Source organism: Erigeron canadensis, chromosome 5 (genome assembly GCF_010389155.1).
Source record: "Erigeron canadensis isolate Cc75 chromosome 5, C_canadensis_v1, whole genome shotgun sequence".
Lineage (NCBI taxonomy): Eukaryota > Viridiplantae > Streptophyta > Magnoliopsida > Asterales > Asteraceae > Erigeron > Erigeron canadensis.
In genome coordinates this window covers 27,133,088-27,152,935 of record NC_057765.1, presented here as the reverse complement: position 1 = coordinate 27,152,935, position 19,848 = coordinate 27,133,088, and the positions used below count along the sequence as shown (strand labels likewise).

General features: G+C 35.3%; 3 protein-coding genes and 1 pseudogene across 4 annotated transcripts; 2 read left to right on the top strand and 2 right to left on the bottom strand.

Moving 5' to 3' along the window:
- The first annotated feature begins 4,799 nt into the window (after positions 1–4,799).
- LOC122600282 (probable carboxylesterase 5) lies at positions 4,800–5,969 on the top strand. The gene has a single exon (XM_043772985.1). The coding sequence runs from the start codon at positions 4,905–4,907 to the stop codon at positions 5,817–5,819; it is 915 nt and encodes a 304-aa protein (XP_043628920.1). The 5' UTR covers positions 4,800–4,904; the 3' UTR covers positions 5,820–5,969.
- Positions 5,970–6,624: 655 nt separating this feature from the next.
- LOC122602095 lies at positions 6,625–9,510 on the bottom strand (annotated as a pseudogene).
- Positions 9,511–10,802: 1,292 nt separating this feature from the next.
- On the bottom strand, positions 10,803–12,860 carry LOC122602022 (serine carboxypeptidase 1-like). Its single transcript, XM_043774757.1, has 8 exons — positions 12,488–12,860; positions 12,304–12,411; positions 11,952–12,223; positions 11,621–11,866; positions 11,420–11,526; positions 11,228–11,323; positions 11,026–11,131; positions 10,803–10,937 (listed from the first exon to the last, which is right to left on the bottom strand). Exons 1-8 carry the CDS (start codon positions 12,858–12,860, stop codon positions 10,803–10,805), a joined length of 1,443 nt encoding a protein of 480 aa, XP_043630692.1.
- Positions 12,861–14,731: 1,871 nt separating this feature from the next.
- LOC122600192 (trafficking protein particle complex subunit 6b-like) lies at positions 14,732–17,830 on the top strand. 2 transcript variants are annotated; one of them, XM_043772865.1, is made up of 4 exons: positions 14,732–14,993; positions 16,364–16,481; positions 16,578–16,788; positions 17,595–17,830. In XM_043772865.1, exons 1-4 carry the CDS (start codon positions 14,839–14,841, stop codon positions 17,624–17,626), a joined length of 516 nt encoding a protein of 171 aa, XP_043628800.1. In that variant the 5' UTR covers positions 14,732–14,838; the 3' UTR covers positions 17,627–17,830. The 2 variants fall into 2 exon arrangements, with proteins under 2 accessions (XP_043628800.1, XP_043628801.1); XM_043772866.1 differs by having other exon boundaries at positions 14,735–14,993; positions 17,598–17,830.
- Positions 17,831–19,848: the final 2,018 nt, after the last annotated feature.

Genomic DNA, 19,848 nt, shown 5'->3' with positions numbered 1-19,848 from the left:
AAAGCAAGGTCAATTGGAGAAAAACAGATATCAGATCTCGTAGAATAGGAGGGCAAAACATGGATGACCCCCATCTACGAATACCTTGTAAGTGATACTCTCGGCTGATAGGAGCGAGGCTCGCAAGATAAGGGTCAAAGCCCCGCAATATAAGATACTGGATAAAAAGCTGTACAAAAAAGGTTTTGTTACACCTTGGCTTCGTTGCGTAGGGCCCAAGCAAGCGGAGATGATCATCCGCGAGATACATGAGGGAATTTGCGGTGCCAATTCAGGAGCAAGATCTGTCGCTACGAAGGCCATGCGACTCGGATATTTTTGGCCAACAATGCACCAATACTCCACGGCCTTATTAAAGAGCCGTGAAGCTTGTCAACTGCGCGCTAATGTTCCGCGACAACCGAAAAATGATATGATTTCAGTAACCTCAGCATGGCCATTCATGCAGTGGGGAATCGACCTCGTGGGACCCCTTCCCGAAGGTCAGAACAAAAAGAAATTCCTGGTGGTAGCCATTGATTACTTCACTAAGTGGGTGGAAGCAAAGTCACTTGCCACAACAAACGGGGATCAGATAAAAAAATTCGTATGGGAACATATCATATGTAGGTTCGGGGTACCACATACAATAATATCTGACAATGGCCCACAATTCGCAAAGGGTGTCTTCCCTGAATTTTGTAACAATATGCAAATAAAACAATCGTTCACATCTGTATATCATCCCCAAGGAAATGGGCAAGTAGAATTGACCAACAGGGAAATAATAAAAGGTATAGAGAAGAGACTCGGACGAAGTCATAAAGGATGGATAGATGAACTACCATTGGTCCTTTGGGCCAATAGAACAACACCCAAAAGAAGCAATGGGGAAACCCCCTTCAGTTTAGCATATGGGACGGAGGCTGTAGCACCTGCAGAGTTCCAACTCTCCACATATAGGACACTGAATACCGAAGGAAACTCGGAAGAATTGAGGGTTGACCTCGACCTATTGGAGGAACGACGAGAAATCACAGCTATCAGAGAAGCTGCCTTCAAAAAGAAGATTGAAGGATACTACAATAGAAGGGTAAACCCTACAACATTCAAAACAAGGGACTATGTACTGCGGTTAAATAGCGCAAGTGAGAAGGAATACACTGGAAAGTTAGGCCTAACATGGGAATGCCCATATCGGGTACGAACAGCGTTCGGGAACGGAGCATATAAACTGGAAACACTCGAAGGAGCCCCGGTAGACAGAACTTGGAACAGTTTGAACCTAAAAAAATTCTACTGTTAGATTTTCTCTCTTCTGACATAAGCATTTTTTATGTATTTTATATAAACCAGAAATCCTACAATAAAAAAGAACCATTAGTCTTCAAATAAGAGACGGTTATAGTCCTACACATACATGGTCACGAACTATACTAAAGCCCCACGAGGGACATACAAAAAGACTAGTCATTTACAAATAAGAGGATCGCAACCTCATAAAGGGAAAAAGCTGACAGGGACACCTGAACAGACGACCCTATAAATACATAAATATAACAGAATCCATGTAGAGGGCATACAAGTCTGATACAACTAAATTCCATATGGCTAATCAAAACGGGGCTTAACAACAAGAAAGTAATACGCTCCGGGATCACGAATATGAGTGATATCATGAATATAGTTACTATGATAACTTGCCAGCTTAAAAATGGATTGGTCGAATGCCTCCTTCGCCTTCAGGTATTCTAGAGACTCTTCGGAATGGCTAGCAGAGAGAATCCCTTTCTTCTTGGACGCATTCACAACAGCATCAATCAAAGCAACAGCCTCGGGACCCGTTGCAAGAGTTTCGCAGACGTGAGGAATCACCTTCTTCACAAATGCCTCCACTTCCTCCCGTAGACACATGTTCTCCAGATCCTTCTGCAAGATCTCATCATGACGCCTTCCTAAACTAGCTCGGAGCGCTTTTACCTCCACGCCCTGTTCCGATAACCGCTTTTCAAGAACGACGATTTTGTCAAGTAAATTCCCAACCATCGACTGCGACTCTTTCAACATATCTTGAGAATACTCATATTCTCGGCATAACCCACGGACCAATAAGTTTTTTCGTTCACCTATCATCCTCCTTTCTAAACCTAATCTCGGTTTGGTGTACAATCAACCCCCCCCCCCCATCTTAAGTTTAAATAGAGTATAATATGGACTCATTCTAGTTTATATAAATTTGGATTGATCATTACGTATTTATTTTTTTGGTATTGTAAGAAATGAAAAGGAAGGATGGTTCCATGAGTGAAGCTGTTCATGATGTCTTTAGAGTTTTAATCGATATTTATTCAATGTCATTTGAACAATTAATTGTTTCTGATTTTTATATCTTTAACGTTCTTCTTGATTGTTTATGAAGTTTCTAACTTGTATTTTGACTGAAAGTTTAAAAAAAGTAATGTGGGAAACTCTGGCTCCGGTATCAAAAATACTTAAAGTTTAAAAAAAGTAATGTGGGAAACTCTGGCTCTGGACCGGTTAGGACAACGCATAATAGACCCAATATACACAACTAAATTAACTTGTACTTTGACTAGTCAATTTGGTTGTCCCGTTCAACCAAATTAACTAAGTTTAACTTAAGAACGAGTTTTTAAAATAGTACATGACCCAATATACACAACTAAAAACAAAGATAACAATCTAAACAAAGATGGAAAAAAGAAATTTTAAAAGTAGACCTCAAAAAGGAGGCCCATCAACCAAGATCACGCATCAGGTATTTGAGATAGACATTTCTACTTCGAGAGTGTTCTCTAGCACGGACCGGTTAGGACAACGCATAATAGACCTTCCGCTGTCGAATCACGACACAAAGTTTCAAACGAAATTTACCTTTAAAAAAAAAATTAACCAATACCATAAAAATCTGAGAGGAAGCCGAGGAGGCCAAATCACGGAAGGTGGACGGTCATCTCTTGACGCCAACAAGAAGGTAATCCCACGTCGGTATGATGCCAAGCTCCAAATGCCGCATGCTGCAACTTCTCTCTTGATTCTTAAACTTAATCTAGATTCGAAATTAACTTTCTTTCAAACATGTGTCTTTGTGGGTTGGGTTGTTGGGTTGTGAGGTCGATCCGCCAACCCAATATCTTTAAAATAGTTGAATTATATATAATAATTCATACTCCACATTACACTAATTTATACGTCCTATTCTCATTTTTTATATTTCTAATCTAAAGTAACTTCAAATATGAAATAAAAGGAGGATTCAAAATTCTGTGAGATGATAAGTGATGTAGGATGAGAAGGTAAGTTTGTTAACTTTGTGCCAAGTATTAACAATACCCTCGTATTTCTTTTTTTTTGTACCCTTCGTTTTCGGCTTACACCATCAATGATAAAGCTTTATATTGGTTGATTTATTCCATTTTATATTTATATATATTTGATTCTCAGGTCACATGAGTTGGGTCATGGGTTGACGGGTTGTGAGTCAGGGTTGAAATTTCTGACCTGAAACTTTTAGTGGGTTGGATTAAGGTCGGAGTTTTTCAACCCACTAACCTGCCAACCCGAACCCGAACCCAAACCCATTTGCAGCCCTACTATAAACATTATGAATATTGAGAAAACTAAATGCATAGAGTGAATACACGGACCACCTAATTTTAGAAAGTGCACTAACTTTTCTTTTTTTAACAAACGCACGCTATTTATGTGCTGGTGACAAGAAGTAAACACCATAAAAGATAATTCCAAAACTACGAAATCTGAGATTTACGAAATCACTTTGAATTGGTGGTTAAAAATATGTAAACAACAACTTGAGGAAACATTTGAAAGAGAGGTCAAAATAGAGTAAATATAGTCAAACGGTCTAGATAAAGTCTCCATCTAGACTTTTATGATTAGATGCAGCGTATATAATATATGCAGCGGTATGCTCCTGCTAGTCATTTTTAAATTGTTTTTCTTTTAATCTATTCGTTTACCTTCTTTTTTTTAAATTGAATTTCGTTCTAAACTTCGTATCGTGAGCCGACAACGGAAGGTCTCGTATACGTTATTTTAATCGGATTCGTGCTAGAGAGCTCCCCTTGAAGTAGAAATGCCTATTTCAAGAACCCGATGGGGGAAAACCCCTACTAATTATCCACGCGAAGGCACGACGGATAATAGAGGTAAACCCTGCTTCCTCAGACTCGAACCTGGTATACTCAAACCAATCCTTCATAAAGGGACTTAATTCTTATGTCCTTACAATGCTTGAACTCAAAACCTCATGCAAAAAATGATGATTATTCAATCATTGAGGTAAAGCTTTATTATGAGGTATAACAAGCTCCTCCTAGCTGTACATTATTTATACAAATATAACTTAAAAACATCATACCTAAGTAAATTTTACTCACAAGAGTAATCACACTACTTATATCAAAACAAAGAATTAAGCCCTACATATATGGGGAGTGAAAACAAGATAAAAAATTATGGGGCCCAATCATTTATTAATTTTACAAAAAAGTATATTAAAAAGTAGTATGTGAGTAGTTTTTTACGAGTTGGACGTGTAATAACCCCAACTCACTTTTCTCTACCGATATTGGTTTGTGAATTCTTAGTCAATAGTTGATCGCAAATGACGTCTACTAGTAAAATCTTAATTCTTACAAATAAAATAATGTTACAAAAATTTAAGGAAATCTACTTTTTTTAAGTTTATTCTTGACTTACGTTTTTGTTCAAACATAGATCTCAATTGGTTATAAATATACATCTACCATATCTACCAAAATAATGTCATAGCTCACCAACTAAATCAACCAACCATTCAATATTGGCTAACAATCACAAGCCTTTTCTCTCTATTTCATCCTCACATTTTTCCCATAATTTTCTGCACATTAATATATCCAATGGACTCTACAACCGAAATCACCCATGATTTTCCACCCTTTTTTAGGAGATTTAAAGATGGCCGTATCGAACGTTTTGTCACAACCCCACGCCTACCACCATCTACTGATCCCATCACAGGAATTCAGTCCAAAGATGTTGTTATATCACCCGATATCGATATAAAATCTCGAATTTTCCTTCCAAAGATTAATCCTAGTGATCCTCCAAGAAAATTGCCTCTTATAATATACGTGCATGGGGGTGCTTTTTGCATTGGATCACCTATTAACATTATCACACAAGGCTTTCTTACGCCTTTAGTTTCTCAAACTCCGTCTGTAGCCATTGCAATTGGCTACAGACTCGCCCCGGAACACCCTCTCCCCACTGCATACCATGATTGTTGGGCCGCGTTCCAGTGGATCGCGGCCCATGCAAATGGTTCAGGACCCGACCCATGGATCAACGACTATGTTGACATGAGTCGGGTCTTTTTGGTTGGGGAGAGTGCAGGGGCGAATTTGGTTCATTACCTTGCAGTTCAAGGTGGAGTTAATAAAACCGGGTTGAGTATCAATGGATTGATCACATTGCACCCGTATTTCGCTCAAAAAGAGGCAGATAAATTGATCCGGTATTTGTACCCGGGTAGTTCCGGGTCAGATGATGACCCGAAACTTAACGCGGGTGCAGATCCTAATCTTGAGAAATTGTGTTGCTCAAGGGTATTGATAGCAGTGGCAGAAAAGGACTTTTTGAAACCAAGAGGAGTGCAATACAAGGAGATATTAGAAAAGAGTAAATGGAAAGGGAAGATTGAGTATGTTGAGAATGAAGGGGAAGATCATGTGTTTTATTTGTTTAATCCATCAAGTGAAAAAGCCAGGGGTCTATTTCAAATGATGATTTCTTTTGTTAATCAAGCAATCTAGGAAAGATTTTCTATAATGTATTGTTGTTGTTTAGTATTATTGATATCGACTTATTGTTATAACTTATGTAGCAAAAGGTTGTGGTGTGGTCATGTATTAATGGATTGGTACCCAATTAGGTATGAATAAATCTTATTTTTAGTATGAAAAGTTGTAGAAGTGCATTAGTGCAACTATGACATGGAACCAAAATCAGAAGGTGGTGATTAGTTTTGGAAAAATTAAGAAAATTTTGTTACTAAGCAAATATTGGTGGTTGTTCATTGGGTTATTTTCTCTTATAACAATTAGTCTCAAAAATTAGTATAAGTTATAACTTTATGTGAAATGTGATAGCAAATAATGTGAATAAAATAATAAAAAAAAAAAAAATGTTGACTTTCCTGTTGAAAGGCAAAGGCACTTTTTTAACAACTTCAACAAAGATTAACGCCCGACAACAAGGGTTATCTAATGGCAAAAGTCACTACATAAACCCGCGAAAACAGAGAGTGTTGGATAGCTTAAGCTCAGCAAAACCACTAAATCCGAGAAAATTCCGCCACTCAAAGACCCAGTGCAGTGAAACCCGATAAGGATCGGATTTGAACTTGAAACCTATGATCTCAAATTTTCATGTTCATTTCTCATGCCAATTATACGTACTAGGTGATCGGTAACCTCCCTATCTCTTTTTACGAGTAATAAACTTGAGGGGGCATTTGATCTAGATTCATTTATGAGTTTGTGTGATCAAGCATAGTGATTCAATGTTTATATAATTCATTAGCATTATATAATCTTAGTTTGTCACATAATCCTTTGTTCTGTTTCCAACATGGGTCGTTCTGTTTTCACATTTGGTTCAGTCTATTTTCGTGTGTTTGTGGCAGAATTACCACATCCTCCGTAATTCAACAATATTGTCCTAAAATTCAAAAGGAAACTAAAACTTGTATTCTTCACTTATTTTGAAGCTTTAGTGAGCAATTGGAGTATGGTGAGATTCGTTCAAGGAAGCTTTCCTTGCAAGAATGAAGAGAAGAATGCAAGTGCACGAGCCGGTTGGTAGCTCGGGACAAAGTGTCCGGCTCGTCTTATGGTTACAAATGTTAGGTTTTAGTATCCCACCGCGTATCCACCAACCTGAAACACAAAGAATTTTCATTAATCATTTACGCCGGTAATGTTCAATTAAAAATGGGGGTTGAATTGATGGCTCTTTACCTCTTCTTCATACATCCATGGGTACCATGATGTCTGCATGGGTGTTTGTAGTTTGTCTATGGAATATCTACTTGTTGTCACTGGCGATTTTTATGAGACATATTTTTTTTAGCTATGTTATATATACAAGCCATTTTGATTTAATAACATTAGATTTGGTACCTGTAGATCCAAACACTGATTCCACTAGCCATTAAATCCTTACCGGCAAGACTGTAAATGGCATGTCCTGCCAGTTGCCGGTTATATTGAAACTGCATTTGAATAAGCACAAAATTTATGAAGATTATGCTAAATGAAGTTTCTTCATAAGTTATCAAACGATTTAATATCTGGAAGGTTATTATTACTTGCAAGATTCCCATTGAACCGGTTTTGCATGAAGAGACTGTTGCACAGCAGGTGTGTTCAAGTATCCTAAGATATAAATCTCAGTGCATGGATCGAATTTGGATAACTGTTTCAGTTATGTGAATACAATGTTAATATATATTGTATATATCGGATATGTGTAAATCGATGATAAAAAAAAACAACTTACTGAGGGAGTACTATTGCTAAATGGTGAGCATAAAGGAGCATAGATGTCATAGAAGAAGATGTTGCTTTTAGCGGCTTTTGCCTGATTTATATAGTCCTCACATACTTCTGTTATGATTGCGCCTTCAAAAAATTTGCAGTTAGAGATGATTCCATTATGGATTTCATCAGAAATAATCGCGTGTGTCCAGAAATAGTCAAACATTCCTGTGTATTCTGTTTCATTATTTACTTAGGCATTTCCTAGCTAAAAAATATCAACACAAACATACAAGTTACTTACTTCTCAAAGCAACATGCTATTAAAAAAAAGGGGTAATAGATTAAGACTTACAGCAATTCCTTTGAGGTTAATGACAGTTTGGTTAGTGACCTTGTTGTTTTGGAGGATTAATTGTGCGAGTTGAGGCACGTAATGCCCTGCATAGCTTTCTCCTGCGATATAAAAATCTCTAGTTTTGTATTCTGGGAACCTTTCTAACCAATTAATTAAAAATGTATATGAATCTTTTGCTGTTTGTGCGTCTCCAATTTGATAATCAGAAGACGTGTTTGAGTATGAAAAACCAACTCCAGCTGGAGATTCCAAGAAAAGTACATTCGCAACTGCAAAGTTTCTGATCATTAGTGTTAATATATTTTTATTCGTATTTCTAAAAGATATTCTATACGATTCTTACCATTGTTCCATGCATATTTATTATGTGACAATGTCACATTATCAGCATTCACCCGGAACGGTCCAAGTTCCATCATGGCCCCATTTCCAAATGAAGAGCAGCCCGGCCCTGCCATAGTGCCATATTCACAGAGACGGAGCCAGAAATTTTTTTGTGAGGGGGCAAAATTAAAAGTTGTTTGTCATACTTATAACAGTCGTATCCGCAAATAAAAAAAAAGGGGCCTATCTCGAAAATAGTAAATGGACTCTCAAAATAATTTGTTATCTACACCGGGTCTAACACTTATATTTAAAAATACTAGTTTTTTTTTAATAAATAATGACCACACGTATCCAACAAGGTTTTATTAAATGAAAACGTATTCAATCATATAATGCAAAAAACCCAAAAATATACTTCTTTGGATATAATTAGCTTTATGATAATTATAATTAATTGTTTATGATAAATATATATAATAATTTAAAAGAAAATACATTTTCTATAAATAGTTCCACTATAATATACTACACATTTACATACTCAAACTACGAAAGTTTTTTCTTAAATTATATTTCATTCTTTCTATTAAAAATTAAAACAACTCGAGTTTTTTAATACCTCAATGAAAAGATCTATCTTAAAATTACCGCTCGATGACCAATGAGATCCAAATAATAAGTTTATGACAAGTTGACAACGAAGATAACATTTATATATATTTCCTACTTTTATAAAAAAAAATTACAAATATACCATTTAAATTTTAAAGAATTACATTGTATTAAAATTGGAGTGGGGGCAGCTGACCCCACTACCCCCAAGCTGCAACCGTCCCTGCATATTCATAATGTTTTTTAGTGTTGAACATTTATGAATTACAAAAGTCAAAATTTTTAAAAAAGGTTACCTCCATTGAGCCAAAGGACAAGAGGGTTAGTAGAAGAGTTGGCAGCTGACTCTGCAAGATAGTAGAATAGGGCTCTCCCATGGTTCGGGTCAACAGCCACATACCCTGAGTACTGATCAAAGTCTGTTCCAGTTGGTTGACCTGGCAACGCTGATATCTTATCAACATCCTTTAACCCATCTTGTGGGCCCATGTAAACTGGTCTGAATGTGTTGTCATCTTTGAATTCATTTGTCGTCACATGACCCTGTACTGATCTTTTAGCTCGTTGAGTGTTTAATGCGATCTCAAGAGGGTCGTATACATTGCTACCGTAGCAAGACACATAAACCAGCAGACTAAAATGAACAGACAAAAGAAATGAAAACTTCATTGATGCTAGGTATGTTGTTTTATACAAAATTCCTTAGATATATACATATGGATTCTTGTGGGAAATATCGAGGTTTGGCCTTGTTGAGTTTACAATTTGAGTGACAAAACCTATGTTTTCAATGGTTACAAGGATGCCGATTATGCATTAAAAACTATAATGAAGACTTTATTTAGTCATATTATATTTATACTATGCTAAGAAAGCTAATATATTAGAAAACTAGCAAGGAAACCAGTAGTTTATAAGTGTCATTGGGGTCAATCTTCCTAGGTAATTGAACATCTTGACGTGGTCTAGAGCAGAATAACAGCAGGTGGCAGCTAGAACAGAACCTGATCACGGCCGTAATACAGCAGCAAACAGTTGTAAACAGCAGCTGAACAACAACAGCAGCAAGAAACAGCAGTAAATCATCAGGTACAGATCCGAAATAACAGCAGGTCGGCGGCTGTAGAAAAACCAGCGAACAAGGGAACAGAACAGAACCCTACTTGCGACAGATGCTTCCTGCGACATTTTCCGGCTTTGTTTCGTTACTTAAAAGGTCATAACTATTGAATTGTAAGTCCGTTTTTGACATATAAACTATCCTCGGAAAGGGGAATAAAGTCCCAAATGAAATTTTATGTTTTGTCAAAATAAATGTTTGAGGTGAAACGGTTTAGTAATGTTTGTATCTCTAGTTAAAAAGTTGTTTTAGTTACCCATTTTCTGTGTATAACTTTTATAAGCATAAAATGTGCCAAGATAGGAAAATACATTATATATATATATATATATATAATTGGTTGAGTTAAGTCGGATCCTTTCAATATAGGAGCTTTTTTTCCAGGCTCGTCCTTGGTTCATAGACCTTCAGAGATGGCCATGTCGGGGAAAAACCTGTTGGCAGCTGGATCGGGTTTCAACTTGAAACCTATGGACTAAATTTCATTATCTTTATTTGGGATGTCAATTGCGCTAAAGCTTGTTGGCCAAAAGGTGATCTCTATTGGTAGGAGACATAAGTGCGTGCATGCGTGTGTTCTTCTAATATGTATATACGTTTGAGTCTGTATGATCATCCACTAGTCTATCAAGCGTACTGATTCAATGTTTATATATTTCATTTATATTATATCTTCTTAGTTTGTTACATAATCCCTTAGTCTCTTTCCAACTTTACGTTCACATTTGGTTCAATCTGTTTTCGTGTGTTTGTGGCAGATTTACCACATTCTATGTAATTCAGCAAAATTGTATCCACTTATTTTGAAGCTTTAATGAGCAACTGGTATGGTGAGATTCGTTCAAGGAAGCTTTCCTTGCAAGAATGAAGAGAAGAATGCAAGTGCACGAGCCGGTTGGTAACTCGGGACAAAGTGTCCCGCTCCTCTTATGGTTACAAATGTTAGGTTTTGGTATCCCACTGCGTATCCACCAACCTGAGTCACATAAACGAATTTTCAGGAATCATTTATGCCGGTAATGTTCAACTAAAAATCTGAATTGAATGGACATATGGCTCTTTACCTCTTCTTCGTACATCCATGGGTACCACGATGTCTGCACTGGTGTTTGTAGTTTGTCTATGGAGTATCTACTTGTTGTCACTGGTACTCTTCCATCTGTATCTCCACTGCAATTTTTATGTGACATATTTCTTTTTGTTATGTTATAACTAGTGAAATGCCTGCAAGCCGTTTTGTAAAAGAAATAACATTAGATTCGGTACCTGTAGATCCAAACACTGATTCCACTAGCCATTAAATCCTTAATCACAGGCAAGACTGTAAATGGCTTGTCCTGCCAGTTGCCGGTTATGTAGTAACTGCATGTGAATACACACGAATCGTATAAGGATTATACTAGACAAAGTTTCTTCATAAGTTTTCAAACAATTCAAGTTCTAAAAGTTTATTATTACTTGCAAGATTCCCATTGAACCGGTTTTGCATGAAGAGACTGTTGCACAACAGGAGTGTTCAAGTATCCTAGGACATAACTCTTACTGCATGGATCAAATTCTGATATCTGTTCGAGTAGTGTGAATGCAATGTTAAGATATATATAAATGTATATACATCAGATTTGTTAATATCAAAGATAAAACAAATGAACAACTTACGGAGGGAGTGCTATTGCTGAATGGTGAGCATAAAGGAGCAAATATGTCATAGGGGAAGATGTTGCTTTTAGCGGCGAATGCCTGGCCCATATAGTCGTCACATGTGTCTGTTATGGTTGCACCTTCAGAAAAATTGCAGTTGGAGATGATTCCGTTGTGGATTTCATCAGAAATTATAGCATGCGTCCAAAAATAGTCAAACATTCCCGTGTTTTCTGTCTCCTCATCCACATAGGCATTTCCTATCTAAAATATATCAAAACAAACATATCTATTATATACTTTTCATAACAATAAGATATAAAAATCAAGATAATAGATTCAGACTTACAGCAATTCCTTTGAGATTAATGACAGTCTGGTTAGTGACCTTGTTGTTTTGAAGGATTTTTTGTGCGAGTTGAGGCACATAATGTCCTGCATAACTTTCTCCTGTGATATAAAAGTCTCTAGTTTTGTATTCTGGGAACCTTTCTAACCAATTGATTAAAAATGTATATGAATCTCTTGCTGTTTCCTTGTCGCCAGTTATGTAATCTGAAGACGTGTTTGAGTAAGAAAAACCAACTCCAGCTGGGGATTCCAAGAAGAGTACATTCGCGACTGCAAAGCTTCTGGTCGTTAGCGCTTAACATGCCAAATATGTTTTATTAGTATTTCTGAAATTTATATATAATTCTTACCATTGTTCCATGCATATTTGTTATGTGACAATGTCACACTATCAGCATTGACTCGGAATGGTCCAAGTTCCATCATGGCCCCATCTCCAAAGGAAGAGCAACCCGGCCCTGCCACATCCATAATTTATTTAGTGTTGAACATATATGAGTTACCAAAAAGTCAAATTTTTTAAAAAATTATTACCTCCATTGAGCCAAAGGACAAGAGGGTTAGTAGAAGAGTTGACTGGGGACTCTGCAAGATAGTAGAACAGGGCTCTCCCATGGTTCGGGTCAACAGTTACATACCCTGAGTACTGATCAAAGTCCGTTCCAACTGGCTGACCTGGCAACGCTGTAATCTTATCAACATCCTTCAACCCATCTTGTGGGCCCACGTAAACCGATGAGAATCTGTTGTCAGCTTTGACTTCATTTGTCATCACATTACCTTGTACTGATCTTTTAGCACGTTGAATCTTTAATGCGGTCTCCAGAGGGTCGTATCCATTGCTACCGTAGCAAGAAACAAAAACCAGCAGACTAAAATAAACAGAAAAAAGAAATGATATCTTCATTGATGCTAGAAGGTATGTTGTTTGAGCTACTTAATTAGCTGCTGGAAGGTATATGTGGATTCTTGTGGGATGTACCGAGGTTTGGCCTTGTTGAGTTTACAGTTTGAGTGATAAAACTTATGTTTTCATTGTTTATGAAAGAAAAACAGAATAAAATTCTTACAAGGATGCCGGATATGCATTAAAGATATACAATGAAGACTTTATTTAGTCAGTATTATACTATGCTAAGGATGCTAATGCATTGGAACTCTGGCAAGGTGAGTAGGAACCAGTAGTTTATAAGTGTTATTGAGGTCGAACTTCCTAGGTAATTGGACATCTTGACGTGGTCTAGAGATATGTTAGGAAATTGTTATAAGGATGATTAAGACGTTGCATACATTTATGTTAAAAGACTCGTCCTCACTAAAATAACACTAAGTATTGGAATCTTTGTTCTGCTTCTCTTTTCCTGTTAAAAAAAAATCATTTTCCATTATCTGTCACAAAGCCAAACGATACAAGAATAGGCGTTTGGTAACCCCAATTAGCAAGTCGTGGGAAAAGGAAGGCAAAATCAAGATTTGGCGAAAATTGATGGGACCTTGGAGTGAAGCACGATTCAAATTGCAAAGGGCTACAACAGTCATCCATAAACTCATAAGAATGGTGTTGGACTTAGACCCACGAAGCAGTTGGATATCATCGATCAAATGTCAATGTTTGAATTGGATGGGTTTGAGATTGGCTTTTTGTATATGGAATGTATCAAAAGAAAGAGATCTCTTGTCGCTCAATGGTTCTCAGGCTACTATAAACATCATTAAGGATGTAAGGCAATGACTCAACTCGTCATTACATTGTTAACGTTGTTCGCAGAGTACTTTGGGCAACTTACTCTTTACAGTTTCACCCAGTACAACTTCAACATGTTGTCCCTAACCTTGTAGCTTCAGCGGGATCCGCCAATATAGTTTCCCGATTCTCATCACGTAGTTGGCTTGTTCAACATGTTGTTATGCTACTCTATTATCTTAGTTAATATAGTGACAAAAGTTGTTTTGATAAAATGCTCTCACATAGTCACACTAATGCACATAAAAAGCATGGAAAAGTCTTCCAATGACGAATGTATTGTCATTTGTCAATATTGATGAATCTGAATGCAAAACAAAAAAGAAGTAAACCCTTTTCGGATTTTAAAAACTTAAATTTATAATTTTATTAATGATTAATTAATTAGTAATCGTTAAATGTAAAGATAATGAAAACCTATTCCGAATATTCATAATTCATGTTTACCATCATCACCAATTCATCAATAACAACACTTCTATAAAATAATTATATTTTTGTAAAGAGAAGTGATATTCGTACCATTTATTTTGACAGATCTATCACAACTGTGTACAACTAGCTGTATAACTTGTACGATAGATCCATCAAATATAATACTCCCTCCGTCCCACTAAAATTGTCCACTTTTAAATTTTCAAAGTCAAACTCTACGAACTTTGATCATATATATTTTTAGTTGTGTTATAGAATAGTTGATGAAAGCTATACCAATGAAACACACATCTAAAACACAATCAATCCATATAATTTTCATCAGATATTACAAAACACAAACAAAAATATTTATAGTCAAAGTTCGTAAAGTTTAACTTTGAAAATAATAAATTGGACAAGTTTAGTGGGACGGAGGGAGTAGTACGAATATCGGTTCCCTTTCTTTATCTTTAAAGTGTATAATGGGCCTTAACCCAATAGACAATGTAAAAAAGAAAAAACATATACTTTCATCTCATGTATAAAATGGGCCTTAACCCAAAATGTACTTCAAAAGAAAATTTTTAATAAAATAATAATAAATCAGTTAATATACAAGTATCACTTACCAGAAAATGAAACAAGAAACATAAAAATCAAACATCAGAATCATAATCTATCTTAATCCGACAGAAAGAAAGAAAAAAAAAAAAAAAAAAGGAAAATGGCAATAAGAGAAGTATCAGAGAGTTGTATGGATAGTTTACTAACAGAAATAGTATCATCGTATTCCAATGTTGTTTATGCCAATAAGCCCGACCTTGCTGCCCACCGAATTGAAGCCATTGGTTTTCATGTTGGTCATCAGCTCTCTGAACGGTCCGTATTCTTTTATTTTCTTTATTTATCTATACATCTTATTATTTTGATTTCGTTTTTCTTTGTATTTATTCATCTAGATCTATGAAATATATATAGATATAGATATAGATTGAAAAAGTCAGAGCCTTTTGGCTTTTTGATGTATGCTAGTATTCCCTTGGCCATTTAGTACATATTTTACTTGGCCATCTAGATTAATATATGTAGATAAATGCATTTCCAAGATTCATTCTATTCAATAAGTTTAGATTTGCTTAATCAATTTGAAGCGAAAAAAATGCAGCCAACAAGACCGCCTACGGTTTTATTCTTAATGGAGTACGATGATGATTAACGTCAGTAAAAGCTCCATACTTTTAGTTGTTAGGTGTATGTTTGATGAAATTAATTAGAAGCTGAAGTTAGTAGCTGGTAACTGCAGCTTATCTTGTAAACTGGAAGCTGAGCGATTATTTGGGTAGACGTATTTGGTAATGTAGGTTGAATTGGAGTTTAAAAATGTAAATTGGCATATGCCGATAAACGTGTGCACCGGTAAAAATATGTTATACCAAGCAAAGCTTTTAGCTTTAGCTCCTTTAACTGATAATTGAATATGGTCAAGCGAAAGTAAGCTCTTTCAACCTCTATGTTAAACATACCTTTATTGGCTTTACCATGGAAGATGATACTGACATCTTTTGGTGCTATGCTATCCCTCTTACTTAATAGTGAAGAAACCAATTTTCTTCGGGTCTCGCATTGTTAGGGTATCATCCGATGTGTTTAAAGTGACTAGGGTAGCTTTTATAGATGGTGGGACCAACCTATAAACCCTAAAGACAGAATTTGACCCGAACTTAAAAGTTGTGTAGATCACCGCAGCTTGCCAGACCAAGTTTCCCGTTAATCGCAGCTTCTGAAGATATCTGAAGGTCCTTTATTTGTTCGTCACTGTTATCTACTTATCTATTGGATGGATATGTATACTAAATGTCTATAACACTTGACACTCTTGGTTATAATACATTATAACACTTTACAATGAACAAGTGGAAAGTATGGATTAGTTAATAACGTGTCCTGCAGTACTACAGAACGAGTTTGTAAATTTTGGCAATATCATTGACGATATCATGTTAACCCACATAACCAACAATCTTATCATCCTTGTACAGTTGTACTTGTACATGCTTGTTCAAGTAGTTAAAACCTAGTCAGGTATTTTATCTGAATTATCAAGGTTGCATTGATGGTTTACACACAAAGTGTTGGTACATTAATTCATATTTGCGATTCTACTGCTCCAAGCTTGCTTATCTCATGCATGATATATTTCTGACATACTTAAATACAATAGTTTTGTAATGAATTCAACTTTTAAATAGGTACACCATGGAGAGACCACGATTTAGTGATCACCTGGAAGCCATCAAATTTATCTGTAAAGATTTCTGGTCTGAGCTCTTCAAGAAGCAAATAGACAATTTAAAGACTAATCATAGGGTAAGTTCCACACTTTCATATCGTATAAGGTATAACAGCTGGTGACAGTTAATTGTTAAATATATGAATTTTGACTTACTGTAATAATTGTTATAGGGCACATTTGTTTTGCAAGATGATAAATTTGCGTGGCTTTCACGCATATCAGGGGTCCCATCTGCTGAGGCGTCAGCTCAAGAGTCTGTAAACAAAGCAGCTGAAGCAACTGGCATGCATCTCTACTTCCCTTGTGGAATTATTAGGGGGGCTCTTTCAAACTTGGGTATCCCATGTGCTGTTTCTGCTGATATATCAAACCTTCCTGCTTGTAAGTATTTAAATGTGTATGACCCTTGTTTTTGTCCAAATTAACGTGATATTATTAAGTCAAGCTTGTCCTATATATATTCAGTTTATTACCATGAAAAGGTTATTCTTGGCCATTTGTCGGTTCAATTACATAAACAATGAAAAGAGTTAACCAACTTGATCAAAAAAATAAAAGATTTTGACAAAAAACAGAAGTTCCTGTGTTAGAGTTGCAGTTCATTTTTTGCCATGCCCGTAGGTATATTAACCGACTATTTCATATTTTTGGCTATCATTTATTCAGTTTTAAATAATGTAACTCTAATTATTAATAGATGTCCAATGGTACGCCTGTCTTTTTAGTAAAAAAGCCTTGCATATTTTTTCACCTCTGAGTAATGTATTGTAGATTATATTTGCTAAAGGATGAGCTGATGATCTATTAGAACAGACTTTAATTAATGTTAGCATCAAAAATAGATAATTAGAGATTCATCTAGGTGTCAATTCTGAACCATTTAACTACATACGGGGGTTGGTTTAGGTTGGTTTCACTTGCAACAGGGGAAATAGGTTAATATAAAAGATGGGGAGTGATATTGCTACAACATTAATTAGTTATCAACAACAAATGTACAAATTCTATTGTACAGTGTACATTGTATAATGCAGGTATTGTTATAGATGGCTAAATATTGTTGTAGCAATATCATTCCCCATAAAAGATTAACTAAAAAAACATAGAAAATATCATTCTAACATACTGGTTTCCTATAATATCTCCAACTCAATCTAACAAGTGTGCAATTTTCATAAACTGATAAGCAGGTTCGTTTGTGATCCGAATAAAGGTGTAGCCAACATCATGGTTTCCTGGGCTGCAAACCAAGCTCTGTCGTTCCCTTTTCCAGTACGTACACAATGTAAGTAACGACATGTGTAGCTTTTGTTGTCAGAGACGTGTGATGAGTTATTGTAATCATGTTAAAGAGGCACGACTGTTTAATGTTTGTTTTGTATGTGCAAACTGCTTAGAAGAAAAATCAACTTGCATTGATGAACTCTTATCTTTTCTGATAGTTGATTACTTCATTTCTGCTTTGAAATAACTAGGTAATTGTCTGGATATGTCTATAATGTTGCAATTTGAGAAGTTTTCTATCATATTAGACTATTAACCAGGGATAAAGTTAGGTCTCCTATGACTATATGTCATAATCATCCTCGTCATTTTCACAAGGGCTATAGATGGGAATCCTGGGGTTTTCATGTGGGATAACTATTCAAAAGGCAAAAAGTTTATCAGGCTGATTATTATGCATTTGTACCGGTCAAAAAACTCGGTAGTATGTTAGCAGCCTATCAGAGTAAACAAATTACGTTTCGGTTTATTTCTACAATTCAGTTCTTAAGATAGCCATCGAAAGTGATTATAGTCGTGTTTTGGTAAGAACAACAAACATGGAAAAGTGTTCAAATCGCGAAAAAACCTTGACGCTATCAGAAATGCATATAGGGACTTGGGAAAACATAAAGACTTAGGAAAGTATTATAAAGCAAATTCCTTCTATACAAATTTTAAGTTTCAAACATTTAATTTTTCAAACATTTAATTTGGGTCACTTAAATACCCATGTGGTGCTTGAAGGAATAAAGTATGTTATACTTTTAGTTATGGAAGTGGCTGATTGCAACCATGAGAATAAAAGGAAAAAGAGTCAAGTGGATGGCTCGTACGTGATTGTGACTACAATGATGATAATGATAACAAAATATATGGTCCATGATGAGATATACTCGACATCTTTGCAAGTGTGTTGATTGTGAGGGTGGCTAACGATGTGTACAGAAAGGGAAAGACCAACAAACCCAAATATATTAAAAAGTTCAGAATTTAGTATGAGTTTTATTTACTTACCATTATGTGCGTGATAATTTGGTTCCCTATCCCTAAAATTAATATAACACATATGTTTTAATATTTTAATATTTAAAATTGAAAAATAGCCAGTTTTATATTATATTAGCCTTATAAATTTTCCTAGGAGCCCTCTGGAAACAGAAGTCATGGGTTCGATCCTCATCCCATGCAAAAGTTGGAGGGCCTTTTCTACCATTTAGGTAGAAACTGGAAGTAGTCTCTCTACTTAAGTAAGTAGCGGTAAGGTCTGTATATATCTTAACCTTCCTCATACACCGTCGAGGTATTAGGGCTCAAAACCCACAGAAAACGGCATTAAGCGGTTTCTTTCATTCTTTCTTTTTATATGAATGACACAATAAACTTATCACTAGCACTAATCAACTAGTCAAGATTTTGACCGGCTACGAAATCAACTTTCTTTTTATTTATATAACACACATAATGCAATCATTTATCTAAATATCTATGTAACACATAATAAACATAATTTGTATATGTATGTCGTATGTATATTAAACAACTTAGAGTTCCTGATCATTATCACCGTTAGTTCATGAACTAACTTAATTTTAAGAATTCTATTTCTAAATTTTGATATACATAAAATTTTAAATAATTGTTAATTATAATTTTTTTTTTAACATATAATATAATACTCGTAGTAAATTTGATAATTTCATAGGTACGAGGAACTACGTTTGTGATATAAAAAAATAGTATATCAAAGTTTATATAAAACGAAGTGCTAATTGTATCACATTTTTTGATAAATTTATAATTTATAGTGTATAAATAGAAATGGTATAAACATGTGTTCTCTTTTTATGTAAAAGAGAAAAGTTAGGATCATAAGACCTTTTCAAAGACGAGACAATAAACAAACATAGTTAAAGAAAAGATTTCCCCAAATACAAAAATATCTATCGTATTTGTATTACGTGTATATTTGTATCTATCATCACGATTATATTATATTTTAATTATAATTTTATGCATAAAAAGCTTAGATAAAAGATTCCGTAAGAAACTTGGAAGCTTCAAACAAGTTACAAGATACATACATACATGATACATGTATAAATATAAACAATTCAAAAATCAAAATCCATAAATTTGTATTTTTGTTTACTTCAATCATTACACACACTTTCATCC

Bases quoted from the DNA above. Each gene is read 5' to 3' on its own strand.
- LOC122600192 (XM_043772865.1), top strand. From the start codon at position 14,839: ATGGCAATAAGAGAAGTATCAGAGAGTTGTATGGATAGTTTACTAACA. The intron at 16,482-16,577 runs GTAAGTTCCACA...TAATTGTTATAG, and splicing joins ATTTAAAGACTAATCATAGG to GGCACATTTGTTTTGCAAGA. The intron at 16,789-17,594 runs GTAAGTATTTAA...TAAACTGATAAG, and splicing joins TATATCAAACCTTCCTGCTT to CAGGTTCGTTTGTGATCCGA.
- LOC122600282 (XM_043772985.1), top strand. From the start codon at position 4,905: ATGGACTCTACAACCGAAATCACCCATGATTTTCCACCCTTTTTTAGG.
- LOC122602022 (XM_043774757.1), bottom strand. From the start codon at position 12,860: ATGAAGATATCATTTCTTTTTTCTGTTTATTTTAGTCTGCTGGTTTTT. The intron at 11,867-11,951 runs GTAAGTCTGAAT...GATATATTTTAG, and splicing joins TTAATCTCAAAGGAATTGCT to ATAGGAAATGCCTATGTGGA. The intron at 10,938-11,025 runs GTAAAGAGCCAT...TATGTGACTCAG, and splicing joins CATGGATGTACGAAGAAGAG to GTTGGTGGATACGCAGTGGG.